At 36.3% G+C, this 21,108-nt stretch overlaps 1 protein-coding gene across 2 annotated transcripts in view; it reads right to left on the bottom strand.

Annotated features, from left to right (window-relative positions):
* Positions 1 to 21,108, bottom strand: part of LOC140757230 (metabotropic glutamate receptor 2-like) — a 233,859-nt gene that overhangs the window by 7,290 nt on the left and 205,461 nt on the right. For both annotated transcript variants that reach the window (XM_073092769.1, XM_073092770.1), the window contains 6 exons: positions 7,399 to 7,505; positions 6,769 to 6,918; positions 4,077 to 4,210; positions 2,108 to 2,274; positions 1,493 to 1,651; positions 220 to 382 (listed from right to left, as the gene is read on the bottom strand). In XM_073092769.1, coding sequence (XP_072948870.1) covers positions 220 to 382; positions 1,493 to 1,651; positions 2,108 to 2,274; positions 4,077 to 4,210; positions 6,769 to 6,918; positions 7,399 to 7,505 — 880 coding nt within the window. The remainder of the gene's footprint in view (positions 1 to 219; positions 383 to 1,492; positions 1,652 to 2,107; positions 2,275 to 4,076; positions 4,211 to 6,768; positions 6,919 to 7,398; positions 7,506 to 21,108) is intronic.

Below are 21,108 nucleotides of genomic sequence, written 5' to 3'. Positions count from 1 at the left end.
ACTGAGGTAACACTTACCAAGATTATTACTGTATAGCTGCCTCCAATACAATGTTATACTGTTTACTTTGTTGGTACAACTAATAAAGAAATAAACAAATTACTATATTTTTTACTACTTACTACTACTTTTTTAGATTTTTAGTGTCAGTGTAAGTTCCCTTTAACCCAAAATGGAAGTGGCTCTCAGCTATGATACAGGAATGGGTGACTGTCTTACCTGTATAGACACAAGAGCAGCACAGATCGCCAGTTGCGAACTGGGCGAGATGAGTATGGGCCGCTTGGCGGAGTGCTTGCTGGCGTTGAAGATGCGCGAGATCCTGTTGGTCTTCGTCAACAGCGCCGCGTACACCACCGTGAAGCAGAAGCCGGTGCCGAACCTGCGTGCAGTTTCATGTTTATATCGTTGGAGCATTCTATTATTTAAGCGATATCATAGTGATTTGAATATTAGAGTTTTTTGAAGTCCCGGCTTCGCAAACAGACCTCAGATTTTTCGGTGTTATGAAGGTTATTATTTTACAAGATATTAGGACAAGTAAAAAGTAATCAAAATTATATTTGCTGACAAAATTCATTAAAGAAATCTTAAATGCTTATCAACAAATTAATGAATTTGTCTAACATTTTCTAACAGTGGCAAAAGTGTTTGAATTCTATTGCCAACATAAAAGTGTAAACTGAAATACTATAGATACGTGAGAACTTTCTTCTTATTCGAAATCATTAAAAAGCAGTGTAAGTACTCAAGCCGCTAATATAGAAATGCTTCCTTTTATTCAAAAACCATTATTGTAATCGAACGATAATATTGTTTAGTAGCTATATAGTTAGCTTTATTTCAAAACTTGTATTTTTATTGAGTTTTTCTAAACTCGATTTTTTTGTCTCTGTAATTGCTACACATGCTGTACTAATCCCCTAACACACTTTACAAGACAATCCAAACAAAGGATCCTTATCTCTATATAGTTTGGTCTGTTTGTACGTACAAAGTGTGATGTAGACTTAAAGTTCCAAGTGCCGAGTGTCCATTTACAAAGCTTAAGAAAACCGACGAGAAATGTTGAGAAAAGCAAATAAGGGCTGAACAGACTGAGAATTTTGTAGATATTTTTTATTATTATTTACATTGAAGTCATGTTTCTTTTTCTCAGTGGTTTATGAAAATATTTTTCACGGGTTCATTTTTAGTTACTTTATCGTTGGCTGGCGTTAATATTTCTGTTTTATGAGCGGTCAGAAAATATTCCACACGGGTTGGCTTACCCATAATCCAAGTGTAACATTTCGCATCGAAACACTTTTGAAAAATATAATCCAGATTTCCTTTGAGAAACCTCTGGCAGTGGGATATAACTAAATATGTATTAACAATTAGCGATGTCGATGTAAAATTATTTTTCTTATAAATTTTCTAATTACTCGTATCTGCTTACCTCAACTTTTTAAACATTAATTACCATAATGTGTTTGAAGCCTAAAATTACCTTTGTATTGAGCAGAGAATGTCCGTTGGCCGAAATACAAGCGCAAAGGTTACGAGATAGCACATCAAGATCCCCGCGAGCAGGACGTAAGATAGCTCCCTCCCGCTCGCGCGCACGACCGGCGTCGAGCTGTGCCGGACCCACACACCGCACACGAAACTGACAAACAAACAAGTAAACACGAATTAGTTCTTCTGTTAACCCTTACGTGGAGGAAACATTTGTGTTTCCTTTGTTTCATTAAAGTGTTAACACCTCACTTACTTGTTTGCGGTTTGCAAGACCTATTTCGGAATGTTAAGGACCAAAGTTTGTCTATTCTAGAGCTCTATTCACCTCTATTATAACATAATGCTAAGTTTTATGTGCCTCAAAAAACAAGTATGTGAGGGATTTGTATCTATATTTGTAGTATAACTGACTTCTTTTCGTATATGAAATGTAATATTTAAATTAATTTATTGCTGAATTCAGGTAATACAGTTCTTACGATATAGTTATATGATTAGTTTCATATAGTCAAATCTTATTAACAAACACGGAAGTTAAAAATTATTTATTAATAAAGATTTATGGAATTATTGTCCTGCTCCGCTTAAAACTTAAATAACTTACGCAGTCAACAAGATGCCAACAGATGAGAAGGACATGGCACCGATGGCCCAGGCGGAGTCCGGCCTCAGGTACACTTCAGGGATGGGTTGGCAGTCAGTCTTGGTGGTGTCTGGTAAGGTGCCGCGAGGGCACACCATACACGCTGTTTCTACGTACGGCGAACGGATCTGCGAACAAGAGAATCTATTTATGGTGTGCACAAACGGCATGCAGTCTACTTGATACTAAGTGGTTACTGGTTTAGGACTTCTATAATCAAATCCAAATATGATTGTAGCCTTAACCGAGGTCGGCCACAGATTTCGTTAGTGAGGATTAAGTTTGAGCTTCGGGTAGGTAAGTTTCCGTCTCTACAGCCTAAAACATAGCAGTGCTTGATATTGTATTTATAAGACCCAAACTGGATATCTAAATATGTATATTGTACAAGAACCACAGTGGATATCTAAATTAAATTTCATGTATTTTTCGGAATCAATATATTTCATATATATGTGTTGAATTTATCTTTTATTTTTCTTATGTTATTTAATTTTTAATTACTTCTTTTAACAGAACAATTTTAGACCCGTAACAATGCTTCGAAACCATCCCATTATTTCTTTGTCTAGACAATTGATTCTAGTATTAATATCACGATATTCTACAAGAGAAATCCTTATTAGATCGACGGAAATCTTTGACAGAATACAATGCCGGGTCGACTAGAGCACATTATTATTTCCACAAAGAAATGATAAGATCAAGCTATAGTAGCATTGAATGGCAATGTTGAATAAAAACGCTTACATTTGTTATATAAATCTCAGATAACAAAATAACAGAAAAAGCTTTGTACACTTTATATTGAAATACTTGTATTATTTTACATTATGATCGAAAATGTCGCGAACCTGAAATATTACATTATTTTTATAATGTTGCTGACGATAATTGACATAGACGAACGATGGCACGTGGCTGCCGCCCATGGACTTCTGTAATCAACCTAAGTTAGGATTAAATATTCCTACCTGAGATCGACCCCCTACCCTCAGATGCGCCGCTACCCCTGAGATCTAAACTGGAACGCCTCGGAAAAGTATTTTTCCCTCACCACACCCTTCAAATCACAACAGGGCAGTGCTTAACACTGCTCTTATTAGGTTTAAATAGGTGTGGCGGTGGTGCTGCCGGAGTCGAAGTACTAAGAGTTCTACCACCTTTAAATGGAGTAAAACCTTAACCTTAAACAGGAGTTCTGTTTATCATTATGTCGAATTAATTTGTTCACCGACAAAGAATTCTACCGAAAATTTATTTCGCACTGAACATGTATTGCACATTTTTGTAATTCGTGACAATTTGGCAATGGTCAGTCTATATTGTTGTTGATCTGAGGTACAAGGTAAATAATTTTATCCAGTCTTTTGTCAACTCGCGTCGCCAGACGGGTGTTAATCGATTGCATGTTACTGGGTTTTTATTTCGTGGAAAATTTAATGGTTCTGCTCATTGTGAGAAAGATCCTTTGTATGGAATAATATACTGCTTTTACGAAATAACAGAAATAAATGGACATTTCCTTACAGGTCTCAAAGGTCTTTTGGGTCCTAGAAATTAGCACGCAGTCCACTCGTTACAAACACAACAGCAACAACAGTGTTTAGTAAGGCTGCGTTACGGTTTGAAGGTCTAGTAAGGGAAACATAGGTACTTATCCTAAGTATTCCAACTTAGTTATCTTAATCTCAGGTAGGAATCTAATCTTATCTGGGGTTGAATACAGATGTCAATGGGTGGTGGTAACCATTTACCATCAGACGATTTGCATGCTCGTTTGCTAAATAAAAAACTAAAGACACGATTATCCCAAGATAAGGGTTTTATCATAGACTTAAGATAGATCCTAGTTCAATTATTAATCGACATCTTCCATTTGGAAATTCGGTTAAAAATTTAGACTACTATACTAGAGTATACTACATACCTCATACTGCGTGCAGTTGAAGCAGTGCCAGCAGCAGCTCTCCCCCTCCACGTACTGCTTGGCCTGCCCCAGCTCGCACTCCGCGCTGCACACCGATTCGGGAGGCCTTTTCTCACCCCACTTGAACTGGATTTCTGTTAGGAAGAAAATGGTATAAGTATCGAAACTGTACTTTAGGTTATAAGCTCGTAAAGAGGTACGTGTAATTAAAATATAGTTTAATACCTAAATGTTGTTTAGTGCATTTCACTCAAAACGTATTACAGCTGCTTACATACTTACAAAGAAGCATTTAACAAATTGTAATTCTGATGTCAGGCTCTACGAGATTTTTTTTAATTAGGATATTTATGATACAGATACCAATTTCAGTAACAATATTAAGTAGTAAAAAACATAAATAAAACATACAAAATGTTTAAATTTATAACAGAAAATTAAACTGAAAGTAGTCAACATAAGATATTTCTTTCAAAAGTAGAATGGCTCCTGTAATTCTGTACCAGAATTCCCGAAAAACGGGCTATTGGCAGATTTCATTCATTCATTAACCCAATTTGAAATTTTTGGGTGTGTATTTATATTCAGGTCGTACTCTGTAATTCAGGGCGGACATTGAAGGAATTACGAAAAAATCATTTGTTTTTAACTGCTTCCATTAAATCGGCTTCCAGTGGAGGCTTTGCATCAAATTATCTGATGTAAGCGGATTAGTATTCGATACGCCACTTATAGGATTACAATTTGCGTGGATATCGTCTAATAATTCTTATGGTTGAACGTGCGGGAATGTTATATAACCATGATTTCCAATTGCGGGGTATAATCCGTAACTTATAACACAACTGTAATAATTATATACGTATTTCCTTATCCATAAATAAATATGAAGGTAAAAACTACAAAAAGTGCAAATTTGCATGTAACACATGTAAAACTTGCATATAAGACGATTTTTTTTTATAATATAAAGGTAGCAGACGAGCATGCAGTCCACCTGATGGTAAGTGGCTACTGCCGCCCATGGACATCTGTAATCAACCCCAGATAGGATTAGATATTCCTACTTGAGGTCGGCCACAGATGCGCCGCTACCCCTGAGGACTAAGCTGGAACGCCTCGGAAAAGTCTGTCTCCCTTACCACACCCTTCAAACCGGAACACAGCAGCGCCTAACACTGCTGTTATTAGGTAGAAATAGGTGTGGCGGTGGTGCCGCCGGAGTCGAACCACAAAGGGTTCTACCACCTTCAAATTTCCTTAATTAATTAATTTAATTGTAATCCTTAGGAGTGGTAACTCATCTGTGATCAGCTTCAGGTAGAATTCATTTTATGTACGTTATTGGTTACAGATGTCCATGGGCAATCACTGCTTACCATTGATAGAGTGCAGTCTCGTTTACCACTTCAATCTTAACAAAAAGTGTTCTGATGTTGAATGGTTATTGTCCGTGTATAAATTGGATAGGAGTAACAACTGAAACCGCTGATGTATCGTCTACCCCTATGGGTCTAGATACAACCCCTATGTGTCGAGATAAGAGACAAAAGCGCCCAAGTTAACAACGTTGAACCACAAGTCAAGTGTCACTTGTTCGCGTTCAAAGTAATTTTCGGTAGAATATAAAAGTAAAAACACTGTTAGTCAATTTATCTGTTACTTTAAACTACTATTTCAATTAACTTTGCTTTAACCGAGGCCCGAGTGGCCCGAGCGATGCTCCGGTGCTTACATCCAGGTTACCGTTACGTACGAAACTAGGTATCTACAAGACCTACATTCGTTCCCGACTCACTTACGCGGCACCGGCATGGTCCGCGTTGGTCTCTAGGTCGAACCGGCAGCGTCTCCAAGCGCAGCAGAACCTGGCCTTGCGAGTGATTGCGCTACATCAGGAACGACGTGTTGGAGCGCGACCTTAAAATGCAGTCCGTGGAGGAGTTTGTGGTCCGCCTCGCTCGCTCGATGTACGAGCGGGCTGAGGCCGGACCACACTCCCACCTAAAGGGGTTCGCGCCCCTTCACGATCGACCACCTGAGGGACGGCCGCTTCCGCGGGAGATCCCAGGGTTTGTTCCTCCCTCCGACCATCAGAAGGGGGACTGCCAGCTTGGTAATTTGACCGAGTCCCGTACCCCCCGCTAAACAGCGGGGTTGGTAAAATTTTAATGTTGTCTCATTATATTATGATATTATTAATAATATTATATTATTATGAAAGAATATTAAAAAAATCCGGGGGGTATTCACCTCCTTGAGAATGTGCCCGGGCAAAGAGGGTACCCTCGAGACCCGAATAATCCCTACCCACCCCCATATTGCAAACGCAGACGCGGCATATGAGAGACCGGTGGGTATGAAGTCCAATCTTGCTTGCTGCGGATAGTTGTCATATTTGTTTTATTGTATAGAAGTATCAAAGGGGCATGCAGTTCACCGGATTTTAGGTTAACCCATATACGAGCAAAGTTCTACTTGTGGTCGACCACAGATAGGACCATGTTGGACCCTGAGAACTAGGCCTAGAGATAGGCCTCGTATATAGTATGTCTCCCTTATCATATCCTTCAAACAAGAACACAGCAGCGCTTAATACACTTGTCACTGTATGACCCTCATACTTCTCCCTGAAAGATAGTCTATAAATATAAAAGCATTGTATGTAGTCATCAATGTCCTGAGGTCTTACGGTCTATGTTGAGCTTTAACTCCTCATCCAGGTACTCGCCGACCTTCAGCCAGCGGTACACGCCGCGGGAGACCTGCTTGAAGTGCAGAATGTTGTATCTTGTCGGACCGTCGCCGTTTGAATCGAAGTGGAACTCATCTCCGCTTAAACCTGAGAAAGCAGGAAATATAACAGATTGGTTGGTAGTTTTGCATTATTTTTAGGTCAAAGAAACTCTGCAGTTGGAAACATTAGAGGTAGAATATTCAATATTTGTGACTCGGATGATTTTTTTTTGAGCTGGACGTTTTCTTACTTTGTTTTCATTTTTTGTCCCAAGAAATGCCTTATGATTTTTCAAGGATAATTTGAGATAGAGGGGTTATCTGTATGCACTATCAAGTATTTTATAGCTAATATGTAATAAACAATCTATCGATTGTTTGCATACCAACGATCCAATATTTGGCTGATAGGCAGCAATTGTCAAATTTCGAACTTTGAAGGGAAAAATAAATGTCAAATAATCCGAAACCAAAAATTCGCCTGAACAGATACCATACTTAACACCGATAACCTTTAATTGTTCAATTTGTTTTATGCAAGAGGACCTTAGTTATTAAATCTAGATCCATACATTTATAGCCTTACCCTTAAAATGCACTTTCCTTAGATACCGCAGCAGGTCAGCGCCACTGGCTGGCCGCATGGCATCACACAGCCCACGTCTGCCTCCACACACCGCTGCGTGCATATCTCTGTAACAAAGTTCATTATGTATCCATTTTTTTTTGCGATTGGATTTGAATAGGACAGGATAAAAAAAATAGCCTAAGACGCTTTTGGCGGTTGATGGGTGAAACTGGAGATGAAATTTAATATATGCTTTCATGTTTGTACCTACTTTAAACTGTCATTTCGGGTTGTTGTCGTTTGATACCGTAACGTTTGTTCGTGGTACGGTAAACCCGGTATCTATATTAGACCAGTTTATCCCTTGTTGTTGTTTTTTATGTCTCTCTTAGTTTCAGAAGTGCAGGGTCTGCATAGTGTATAAGCGTCCGATTACCTCTTTGGCTGTGGTACGAGGCATGCAGCACTGACTGCTATTGACGGTACTTTGAATATTCATAGGTCGTTTAATCACATAGCAAGTTCCATCGCATTGGTTACGTCATTTTATATTAAAGAAATGAACAAAAATATTTAATGTAGAAATATTAATAAGTAAATACACAATGCCTCGGAACATTACTCCATTTTCTCCAATAAAACTTACCAGTTGCCATTCGAGAGCACTCGAGGATATCTCTTATCTTTTCTGATAGTTTGAGTTTTCAAATAGCTCCATTGAGGGCATTAAAACTCTTTGTTACATTAAGATTGCAGCTCCACTGTAAAGCGAGAGGACAAAGAGCAGATTATGAACCGGTAAAATGACACAACTTTGTAGAATACCGGTTACAACGCAAATTATGTAGCCAATTATCATCATCATCATCATCATCAACCCATTACTGTCTACCGCGATGGCCAAGTGCGGATTGGTAGACTTCACATACCTTTAAGATTTGTTTTTTTATAAATCTCTCAGGTATGCAGGTTTCCTCACGATGTTTTCCTTCACCGTTTCAGCAAGAGATAATTAATTTCTAATACGCACATAAATTTGAAAATCAGAGGTGCGTGCCTGGGATTTAAACCTCGGACCCCTCGATCGAGAGGCCGCGTTTCTTAACCACTAGGCTATTACTGCTTTGCCAATTATAAATTTACATGATTGTGAAACGGTCAAAACATTATTAGAGAAATATTTTAAGTCTATAGTATGACTTTTTATTGTTGTCTTTCTTAAACCATAACTGCGTTTGGTCCTACGCATATGTAGGTAATAGACTAAAGGTAGAACCTCTTTTCTATGTGGAGTGGGTTACAAATGTTCAGGGGCGGCAGTGGCCACTTAATATCAGGTAGCCTGTAGTTTGCTACTTCAATATTATAAAAAAAAAAACTAAATTTATATAATAAAGCTTGCTAGGTAAATAATAAATACGCGTAAATTATATTTCTATGTGTTAACTCCAACTCCATAACAAATAATAAACAATAAAAATGTTGATTTTAACGGCACATGTGATGTACGCTCGTATGTGGAAACGCTTTGGTTCTTCAATAAAACACAAAAAATGCCTTCGAATCCGTCGATGTATATACGCGATAGTATAGTACTTCGCAAGCGTAGTACAGAAAAGCGTGTGTTACATGTATTTTGTAGGAAAACAAATATACCAAAAAAACATGCATTTCCAGTAGAACTTAACCGTCTTAACCAGAAATTATTTACACGTTTTAAACCAAAACAGCTAATCGCTTTATCATGTAATCGCTTTAGTAGTACGTACTCAAGTTGCAATGTATGAAAAGAATTTTATACGTATGTCTAAGTATATTATGAATATCATATGGGAGTCTCTTGAACCTTCCCTCCCATTCAAATCTCTTTAAAGCTAGAACAATGAAGTTCAAACATTCAAATTCTCGAAATTGCTCTCAGTCACATAACAGAACTTTCTCAGATTATTTCAACTTGTGAATATTTCCAGGATAATCTATTTTCTAAAATTAATAAAATCTAAAAAACTACGTACCGGAAAATTTCGGATGAATATTCAAATGGAAACAGTTCTGAATCGGATTGGGACTCGTGGCTAGTTCAGGATTCATGAGCCGGCGCCGACCGTTAGAGGCCTAACAATACTGGATTAGAACAGCAAGCAATAGAATTTTTAACTGGATACATACTGTTGTTATTGCTTATAAATATTTTTATTCATTTTTTTAATGCCGTTGTAGGAGAAAAATCTCCATATTTATTCTATAAAAAAGATACTTTGTTATTTAGACTTATTATAAGTTCGGGTCTTGGATGAAAATCTGTCTGTTCGGATGTATAAAACTGTGATTGTTACTGCATCGAGTATTCCAACTTTTAAAAAATAAAAGGTGTATCTAAGATTTCTAATCCTTAAATATAACAAGCCACTATTTGTGCACATCTATTTCTGCTTTATAATACCAGTACGCGCAACTACATCTTAAACTGAGACACGGACCCTTAATTTAATAACACAGAGTTACTTCAGATATATGTATGTACGTATAACTAAATGTATTTTACATTACTTCGAATACGGAACAAATCAGATGTACATTTTAACCCAACTACAAAGCACGTAGGTGTAACCACTTTGTATTACATTAATTGTAATTGAGAATTAAGACGCGGTAGATTGGGATACTTGTATATAATACCACTACATTATTCCCGGGATCTCAGAACAGATTCGATTAATCATGTTAGATCCTACAATGTAATCGGAATTATTTATATGGCGAGAGCAGTAGCATCGGAAAATAGTAATTTCCGAGCGCCGTCATGGATGACAATAACTTTAGAAAACAGTAACATTGGAATGAAGTAATTTCGAATAGCAGTAACTTTGAAAATGTGTACTTTCGGAAAGCAATTACTTATGTAAACAGTATTTTAATAGGTTGAAAATATCCATAGACTGAGAATTTTTTCGCTACATCCTATATCTATGAAAATATCTATTAGTATTTAAAGAAAGGTAATAATAATAATAATCGCTGAATTTTTCAATATCTGGCGTACCCTGCGCCAGGAAATCTAGATGTGACTACCCGAAAAGCACATCCATTTCGTTGTTCCATAACACGGTACACGCATACACCTAAAAAAACAAATTATGCAAATAGAATTTAGGCTCAAATTTGTCCGCACGGCACTTACGGCGTAACGTTTCAAACTTTACAATTAATCCTTTTGCTCTCAAGAACAGTTGCCCAAACCCACTGCGGTCACACCAGCTGTTATACCAGCCTAACTGTTGGGTACAGTAATTGAATCAACAAGATTCAACCTTATTTACTCTACCCTTCGGTCCATTAAACTCGCCCTTTTTGTGCCATAAATTTTAAATTCGTTTACTTACATAACAACCGGCTGACTGACTGACGCACCATTTGCTCGGTTTTCGAAATGGCTTCTATATTTTAAATCAATTTGACGTGTAAAGTGGTGTACAGAGATAAAAGACCAGCAAGGCCTTTTTCAGACATGTTTTGTGTACTCGAAATATGTCTGGGTCGCCCTAATTTGTTAGGTTGCTTAAATTATCTTTGAAAGTACAGCCTAAAGTCGGCCGGTTTATGCTTTAGACCACAACCACAAATGCCCTAACGGATGTTACCCGAGGGCCATGAAGAGCGATGTTTTAGCATTGATATATTATGTAACTACCGATATACTAGATGCTCCATGTTTTAAGCATATTGCATTATATTGCTAAGTATCTTAAATTTATGCGATGCTTCTTGCGAGGCGTGTTTTACACTCATCGATTTTGTATTACATGGATGCTATAGGCAACAAAAAGCCATTCTTTTTTTATAATATAACAGTAGCAGACGAGCATGCAATCCAACTGCGCCGCGACTCCTGAGGACTAAGCTGGAACGCCTCGGAAAAGTATTTCTCCCTTAACACAGCTTTCAAACCAGAATACGGCAGCGCTTAACACTGCAGTTAATAGGCAAAAATTGGTGGTGGTGCCACCGGAGTCGACCAACAAAGGTTTCTACCACCTTTTAAATACATCCCCATAACGGAAATCTGGTCTGATCGAGGGTTAAACCTGGCTGTGCCTGATTATCAAACCTGTAACGCGCTTGATCCACCACGTAGATCGTCTGCTAGTGGTTAACGCAGTTACAAGCTTTGTACCAGCCTTTGACCTCAAGGACTATTACACTATTTGGGGTCATATTTTCCACGGGTGCTGTCTTCGTGGGTGTTTATTATTAATTAATTCAAGCGCAAGGTCGCGTTGCGGTCTGCTAAACTGCCACTTACACGGAGAGAATTATCCTTGCACGGTCCAGTTAGTATATTCGTGAGTAAATATTTCAAGGTGGTAGAAATTTGATTTTCGGCTGCGGAGGCCCCACCATTTCTGCCACATAATTGATTTTCGGCTGCGGCTCCACCACTGCCATTTTTGCAATATAACAGGAGTGTAAACACTACTGCATTATTTTTTTTTGTTTTTGTCTCTTGATTGACAATCTTAGGGACTCCAGTAATTCAGTAGACGTTTTTGGGTGTAAAACATATGGTTTGTTTTGGATATATAGCCATGGCACTTCATTGGATGGGCAATTTCAAAATTAAAGCAATTCCAAGTTTTTGCTAGAGATATGAGGCGAAGGTGCTTCAGAGCTTTCGTGTTTCGGAGGGCACGTCGAGATCTCAATCCCAGTTGTTATCATTGGATACCGGTGAAACGTTGAAAAAAGCCTCGTAGCTGGATCGTAAACAAAAAAATATGCAAAATCTCTAGCTTATTAAAACATCCATCGTTTGAATAACAATACCCATTCTCTTTTCAAATGCGTAATGCGTATTTCCATAGCCATTATAAAGCAACCACTTTGCCTAGACACAAACCTAATACATTATTGCTGGGTTTAAGGCAATTTATTATAAGCTAAGCTCTATCACATTTATCACGAACGAATGCTCTTTGATTTGCATTTTCAGCTCGCGAATATATTAGGGGTTAAAACAGCTCTGAAATATTACTAAAATCACCTATTATATTTGAACAGTCATTTCAGAACTATTACTTTTGCTCTTTGAAAACGAACATAAATTAGGCTTTCTGCTCTTATTTGGAATTCTCTGTGTTGTATGTTCCATAAACATATGCTGAACACTTTGTGGGTTCAAACAACCAGGTGTAGCACGTACATTTACAAATCAAATTACTTTGCGTATCGTAAGATACCCGTCCTTGTTCCTATAATACATAATATACAGGAAAAAATTGTAGGGATGAGTACATAAATGTTGTTATATCTAAGGACTCAGGGTTCTAGCAGCGCCCTTTAAACTCTTTTGGACGCTCGAAACTTCAGCAATTGATTTCGGAAACCGCGATGCATTGAAATGCCTGTTAGACGCTGTCACTGAAATGTAATAGCAAGTCGCCAAAATATAGTGCAGCATCGATGCAATCGACAAAACGCGAATCGTTGTGCAGTCCTAATATTAGGGCTGTGAGGAATCTCAAGTTAAGGTTAAGTCTTTTTATCTCAAGTTAAGTCAAGTTAACTTACCAAAACATTCAAAACACAATAAAGTTGCGCTACTGGAATTTAACATGGACTCAGAGTAATATTCTATATTATATTAAATCTTTATTCGAGACAAGCCCTCAACTCTCAGCTTTGACACTTATAACTCTCACGTACTTACTGCTGAAAGCATGAGACTGTAAGCACCGCAAATGGACGCTAAGTGTACGTTCGCAGTTTCGCAATACATCGCTGGTTTTATTGTACGTTGTTCCGTAAGTCTCGTGCTGAGCGCGTAATGGATCGTGAAGTTCTGGGAGTAACGGTTATGGTTGCACGGTCATTAGTAGTGATTCAATGAGTGGTATTAGTACCTGACCTGAGTATATTTTTAATCCAGAATTATTTTATAATAACTTTATTCTAGATTTTACACAATTGCACAATAAGTGGTTAAAAGTATCTACAGCTCTTCATTTAATTGAAAAGGTATTATTCGTGATATTGATTATTGAATATTAAAGATAACGAACCTGTTGTTTTTGTGTGACGGCGGGTACGGACGGGCCTGTCAATTTGCCTAAATATAGAGAAATAATGTTTCCTGCACACAGCCACATCAGATTTATTTTTGTCATAAAATGCAAAACAGAACATCAAATTCTAATCTACATGCTTGCGTTGAACACTGAAATGCGTATCTAGGTTAATACCTAGACAATAAAAATACCTATATCGTCGTAGTTATAAAATCCAGGGTAAGGGGATAAAGTAGAGCATGTCATATAGGTGTTTATACTACATAGAGGGACTTAATACCTGTTTTACAAAATCATGAAAAGTTATTTAAAAATAAATTCACTAACTGTTATACTGTTGACTATTAACACTTCTCGTTTCAAAGAATGCTCTTGGTTAAAATGGACTGGATTTTTTTTGCGAAGCCTGGAGTATAATTAAGTGGTAAAAAGTCGAAAAAAGTTGGCATTCAGCCAACGGTAATAAATTTTAGTGTTTGGTTTCCATGACGTGTGTTTGAGGATTGTACAGGATTGTGTTAACATTATTCTTACATTGAATCATTTGTATCAGATTAGCGATTTTATTATTTTAGTAACGGCACTACACCAAATTATTTAAAGTGAAGTGTCAAATAGCTAAACTGCACGTCAAGTAACCATACGCTTGAATCGATTTTAGATTTTAGAACAGCTCAATATTTTAGAACAAACAGCGACACACACACAAGTGTAAACTTACCTTATACGTCTCACACAGAATTATCGTAACACACAACATTTTATAACATACAACACTTTGTAACATGGCGTCAGTATCACCTAAAAATATCGGTTCTGAACATAGTGGCAGAGCTTTTATATAAAGCTCATAAAAGCTCCGACTTGATTCGATTAAACAGAAATAGCGACGCCTCAGGGAAACTTCCAAGGACTAAAGTAGGGATGGCTATATCATTTTGAAACCAATTTCGAGAAAATCTTTATGATTTTGGCCAAAACTCTATAACTCGATTTTAAATATTAATTAGTAATTCAATGTCATATAAGTATTTAAATATAAGTTACAATTGGTTTGGTTTCAATAAGATGTCTTATGGCATATTATACTACAGTATCAAAACTAAAAAAAAGCTTGACGACAATATTCATGTTGCGGATAATGATGAAATAATAAAATGAAAATTTAATGAAAATGGAAATGATATAATTACTAAAATATAAGAATGTACACAATTTTGACGACAGATTATTTCACTAATTGATCTCAGATCTTCCTGCACCAAGTACTTCGTACACGAATCCATCCAGGTGTACAAGGATTTCTTGTTTCATTTACCATCAAACTCCAACAATATTAACGGTTTTAATATTTATTTAAATTAATTAATCAACTAACGTATTAATTCAATTAATTTGATGAAATAATTTAATTAATCAGTTTAATTTCGGTAATTCATCGCGATTAATCGATTTTGCGCTTACTTCCCCTCCCTAGCTTGAAACTCAACAATACACGCGTGAGTTGGATACGGGAATTTTGAGCGGATTTCCTGATAATTTTATAAAGAAGCGAGAATAATGGGTAAGTATAAAGTTATCCGTGTTCATCTCCGAATTATGTATTGTCGAAACTTTAGCACTTTCTTCGATTAAACTGATACGGACCAAGTAATAAAATTCTTTGATAATATTAATTGTGAAAATTTTATATTTTATTAAAACACGTGTTTATTTCATCTATATAAAGTCGCCTATATCTATTAAATACTCCTTTATTTCGTAAAATAAAAGTAGTAAACCTGTTCCTGATGAAATCGTGAGGTAGGTATGGTACCATGTAATTGTATATATAAAATGGGTATTGAACATCAACAAACATAACGGAATGCCATAGGAGCATAGCTTTTACTCTTGTATGCCTCGTGAATCTCGTGATACGCAAGCTGGCTCGCGAAATTACATGGACTTGTTAGGAAAATTTTAATAGTAGAATGTAGTAAAACTCTTTCTGGTTCGACTCCGGCGGCATCACCGCCACACCTATTTCTGCCTAATAACAGCAGTGCTAGGCGCTGCAGTGTTCCGTTTTGAAGGGTGTGGTAAGGGAGACATACCTTTCCGAGGCGTTCCAGCTTAGTCCTCAAGGGTAGCGGCGCATCTCTGGCCGACCTCAGGTAGGAATATCTAATCCTATCTGGGGTTGATTACAGATGTCCATAGGCGGCAGTAGCCACTTACCATCAGGTAGACTGCATGCTCGTCTGCTACTCCTATATTATAAAAAAAACATTTCGAATTGCGGAAAATTATATTGGTTGTATATTCGCTGATGATAGAAATGTAATGTTCTAAACAGGTTCTAATAAATGACTTATTAAATTTAGTCGACTCACTTAAAAATGCAATTCAGGATGATACTATCTCATGTGAGTCTTCGGAAAGACATTTCAACAAGTTCTAAATGTAGTGATGTTGATGGCTTCATGCATGTGGGAAGTTATAATGGACGACTGAGTTAAGCTGTTCGAGTTACTACTTAAATGACATGAGAACTTGCTAACTTTGTTTGAAATAAGTCTCTTTGAATTAATTATCAATATATATATTTTTTAAAGAGGTTGACTTTGCTGTGGTGCGACTGAATTTCGCTGTTTTAATATTTCTTGTTAATAAAACTGTTTATTATTGTATTTTCTGGCCGATGGTTAATATCGTATTTAAAATGGACTTCGACTTTGTATTTGCTGTTCTTAGTTGAGGAAAATATGACTAGTCTCGTGTTTTCTGTTTCCGTTATCGTAGCAACATAAATTTTAATCAACCTTCTAAATATGAAAACGTTGATCCAAATTCACCTCGTAGTTCATTAATGCTCGGACAAATGAGCTAAAAGCAGTTTAAAAATAAATAAATGGTTTCTTAGAACTTTCCACGAGTAGCTTTATAACCCCAACTATATCTTATAACAGAGGCTTTAGGCGGCTGTGGTCTTGTTAGAACGTTAGAGATATTAATATCAATCGCTCCTATAATTTGCCAGGTTGCAAAGCGCGGTAAAACCCTTTGTTGTTCGTCTCTTGATCATTGCCACACAAATTTCTAATAACAGCAGCCAAACACAACATGGCTTTGACGGGTGTGGTAAAGGAGATACATGTACCTACTCATGTTCATAGGATACAACATAGACCCCAAGGGGTCCTCTAGTACAAATATGGGCAACCAGCTAGGACTCTCATCTTAATGTCTCGGTGGCAACGACATGCTACTATATACAGGGTGAATTTTTAAAACGGGCCTTCAGGGCCAAATCCGAAACTATAAGGATTAGCGAAAAATGCTGAAAGGAGTTACGAGGCCGATTTTGATAAAAACTAAAACTGCATCATTAGTTTTTTAAAATATTTTTTTCCTTAGCCGGGAATCGAACGAGTTCACTTTGAAAAAAATTACACCTCTATATTATTCCACTATCTGATAGTGTCGCTTATAAGGATCAAATTCTGGGAAGTAATGTTATGTGACAAATTAAAGGAAAAGGAAAATTTTGAAGAAAATACGTATTTATCCATACATTGGCATACTAATCCTTAAGGATTATACATAACAAATAATTTATGTATAATTCTTTAGAAACGACATTAAGTCATACCATTGAAGAATTTATTGGTTAATCAACTAATTATTCGATGTTATGACTATGACATACGGCTTAGTATGAGAAAGTAATAGTTTGGCAAATAAGTTACCGCCGTTTTTAGGATTTATTTTTTAATGAAAATAGATAACTGATTAAATAGTAAATTCTTATTGTTTGTTGTTTACAACTTCGTTTCAACGTTAAATATGATTTTCTATATCTCTTTTTTTAGCAATCATTCTGATTTGACTCTAAAAAGTAATTCTCGCAAATTGTCAACTTTACATCTGTATTAAACGAAACTCCGCCCATAGCAAGTAAATCTATTTTAATGGTCCTAAAAATAACCTTAGCTAAGTCGGACATAAAAATATAAATTTTTGGGAAACAAAACGTCCATTTCGAATGATTAGAAACATTGAGCCAAAAAAAATGTTAATACACAAAATGTTTAAATTGATGAATGGCGGGAACTTAACTGCCAAATTAATATGAAAAAATATGTATTTTCTTAAAATTGAGGCTTTTCCTTTAGTTTGTCATTTATCATTACTTTCCAGATTTTGATCCTTATAAGCAACACTATCAGATAGTGGAATAATATAGAGGGTGCATTTTTTTTCAAAATGAACTCGTTCGATTCCCGGCTAGGGAAAAAGTTATTTTAAAAAAGTAATAATGCAGTTTTAGTTTTTATCAAAATCGGCCTCGTAACTCCTTTCAGCATTTTTCGCTAATCCTTATAGTTTCGGATTTGGCCCTGAAGGCCCGTTTTAAAAATTCACCCTGTATATATAAAAAATCTGTGATCTCTTAAGTCACAGCAGTTCATCGACACAATATAGGTATCTTAGTCTATTTTTAAATAGGGTTAAGTTCAAATACCTTTACGATATTCGTACGTAGATATAACATTATTATGTCGTAACTATAGATCATACGAGTACATTATATATATATAATCCTGAACTTACCACTGACTGACTGACATGCCGTTCTCCATGATGCCGTCTAGGAGCGACTTTGTTGTCTATGGCGGGTTTTCTCCTCTCCCCCCCGAGGCAAAGGGAAAAATATGAGATGCCATAGATTCAAGATGGCGGCCGATTTAAAAATTTTAACTTTTTTATTTATTGACTTTATGCTGATGTTTGTTTCTTTTTCGAATTATATTCGGGTGGGTATTACGATGAAATTGGAAAAAAATGAAAAACCAAGATGGCCGCCGAGATATTTGAGTTTGAAATTTTTCAATTTTCGAGGTGTTTTTGGGAGGTCGTATCTCTTGGGATTTTTAATATTTTTTTGCCATTTTTTAAAATTTTCTCGGATATATCCTCGATTTTGCCAAATTGGATTTAATTTTTTTTTCAACAAGATGGCGGGTCGTCTGTTAGGCGATTTGTAAAATGTACGAAAAAACGGATTTTTTGAAGTGAAATATTCGGAGGTTGGCAACGTTTGAGCGATTTGGTTTGTTCGGGGCGGTCGTGGGGCTCGGTCCGAAGTGTTGCCAGGTTAGAGTTTTTTTCTCCCCACTCTTACAATTTTTCAAACTTTTCATTCAAAAATATGAAAAGTAGAAGGAGAAATATTTTTGATGAAAATTTTTCACTGGAATATTTTTTTTGGCTGTCGTAATGACATTTGACCAATTTCGTCGATGTCGACTGGCAACACTGGCCGCAGGATTTTTTTTTCAGTTTTACGAAAAATCGACTTCCTCGACCTGAAGGAGTGGTGGGGGGTGGGTTTGATGTATGAGTGGATTTTTTTATTTGCCTCCGTGTCTATGGGAAAAATCTGAAACTTTCAAAATTCAAGATGGCGGCCGAGCTGGATTGGGCAACTTTTTTTTTTATTTTGCACCTATCCAAGATCGGTATCGTTTCCGGCTAACTTGAGGGCGACTGATACGATGAAATTAGAAAAAGTTGAAAAAAACAAGATGGCCGCCGAGATACTTGAGTTTGAAATTTTTCATTTTTCGAGGTGTGTTTGCGGGGTGGCACTGATGTGTTTTTTTTAAGATTTTTTGTATTTTTTTCGTTTTTTTTCTCGGATATATGCTCAATTTTACCAAATCGGATTTTTTTTTTTTTTTAACCAGATGGCGGATCTTGAGTCAGGCAATTTGTAAAATGTATGAAAAAATGCATTTTTTGAATTGAAATATTTTGAGGTTGGCAACATTTCAGCGAATTGCCTTGTATGGGGCGGTTGTGGAGCGTGACTTGAAGTGTTGCCAGGTTTAGGATTTTTTTTCTTCGTTCATACTTTTTTTGGAACTTTCCATTCAAAAATGTAAAAAGTAGAAGGAGAAACATTTTTAATGAAAATATTTTACATGGGTATTTTTCAGGGGGGTCGTAATGACATTTGACCATTTTCATCCAAATTAACTGGCAACACTGGGAGCTAGATTTTTTTTTCACTTTTCTGACATTTCGAGTAGCCCAGCCTAAACTATTGGTGGGGGGTAGTAATAATGTATGAGATATTTTTTCGGTATATTATGGTGGTTATGGGAAAAATGGGAAACATACAAAATTCAAGATGGCGGCCCTCCTGCGATTTTCAACATTTTTTTTATTCTGCGCGCCTACCTGATATTGGTGTCATTTTCGGCTAATTGTGGGACGACAGTTACGATAAAATTAGAAAAAATTGGAAAAACAAGATGGCCGCCGAGATATTTGAGTTTGAAATCTTTCATTTTTCGAGGTGTGTTTGTGGGGCCGCAGCGCTATGGTTTTATTAATATTCTTTCGACATTTTTATTTTATTGGACGGAGTGTATCCTCAATTTTATCATATGGCAATGTCATATTTTTTAAACCAGATGGCGGACCTTGTATTAGCCATTTTGTAAAATGTACGAAAAAATGCATTTTTCGAAGTGAAATATTTTGAGGTTGGCAACATTTAAGCGAGTCGCTTTGTATTGGGCGGTCATGGAGCTCGGCTCGAAGTGTTGCCAGGTAAAGATTTTTTTTTCATGCTTCATACATTTTTTGAAACTTTTCATTCAAAAATGTGAAAAGTAGAAGGAGAAATATTTTTAATTAAATTTTTTCACAGAACTATTTTTTATGGGTGCCGTAATGACATTTGACCATTTTTGTCTTAATCGACTGGTAACACTGGGATACAGATTTTTTTATCACGATTTTCACTTTTTGAGTACTTGAGCGGAAACCATAGACAAAGCATATAAGTTATGTACGGGAGATATTTTTTATTTCAAATGGACCGTATGTAAAAAATCGAAAATCCAATGTTGCCATATACAAAAAAAATGTTTTCATACAAATGCATTTTCTACAGGATTATCGAAGATTTCAAGCTGTTGCCACTATTTGTCGTCATTTTTTTGTATGAGGCGCTTAATGGCACTTATAGATTGTACCAATGTGTAAAAAAATATTTCAGTGTTGCCATACAAAAAATAATAATTTTCATACATGTGCATTTTTGTATGTCACATTTCAAGCTGTTGTAAATTTTTGACAACGTTATAATGTATGACGTGTTTGTATGTACTAATAAACTGCATATTTTGGTAGAAAAATATTTTAGTGTTGCCATACAAAAAATATTAATTTTCATACATACGTATTTTTGTATGTAATATTTCAAGCTGTTGTCTTGTATTGGTAACATTAGAATGTATGAGGCGTTTGTACGTACTAATATTGTGCACATTTTGATAAAAAAATATTTTAGTGTGGCCATACAAAAAATAGTAATTTTCATACATTTGTATTTTTGTATGTGGTGTTTCGTGCTGTTGTCTCCCTTTAAAGACCACCACCACCAAGCCCAGCATCACTAAATGAGGCGTTTAATGGTAGTTATAGACTGTATAAATTGGTGGAAAATTATTTCAGTGTTGCCATATAAAAAATAATAATTTTCATACAAGTGTATTTTTGTATGTCATATTTCAAGCTGTTGTTTCCTTTTGATGTCATTCCAATGTATGAGACGTTTGTAGATACTAGAAGTATTAACATTTGGGTAAAATAATATTTCAGTGTT

This window comes from Epargyreus clarus, unplaced genomic scaffold, assembly GCF_041222505.1.
Source record: "Epargyreus clarus isolate Ecla_fem2 unplaced genomic scaffold, WU_Ecla_fem_2.2 ptg000004l, whole genome shotgun sequence".
NCBI lineage: Eukaryota > Metazoa > Arthropoda > Insecta > Lepidoptera > Hesperiidae > Epargyreus > Epargyreus clarus.
Note: the sequence above shows the minus strand (reverse complement) of the source record. Positions and strands in the feature narration are given on the sequence as shown.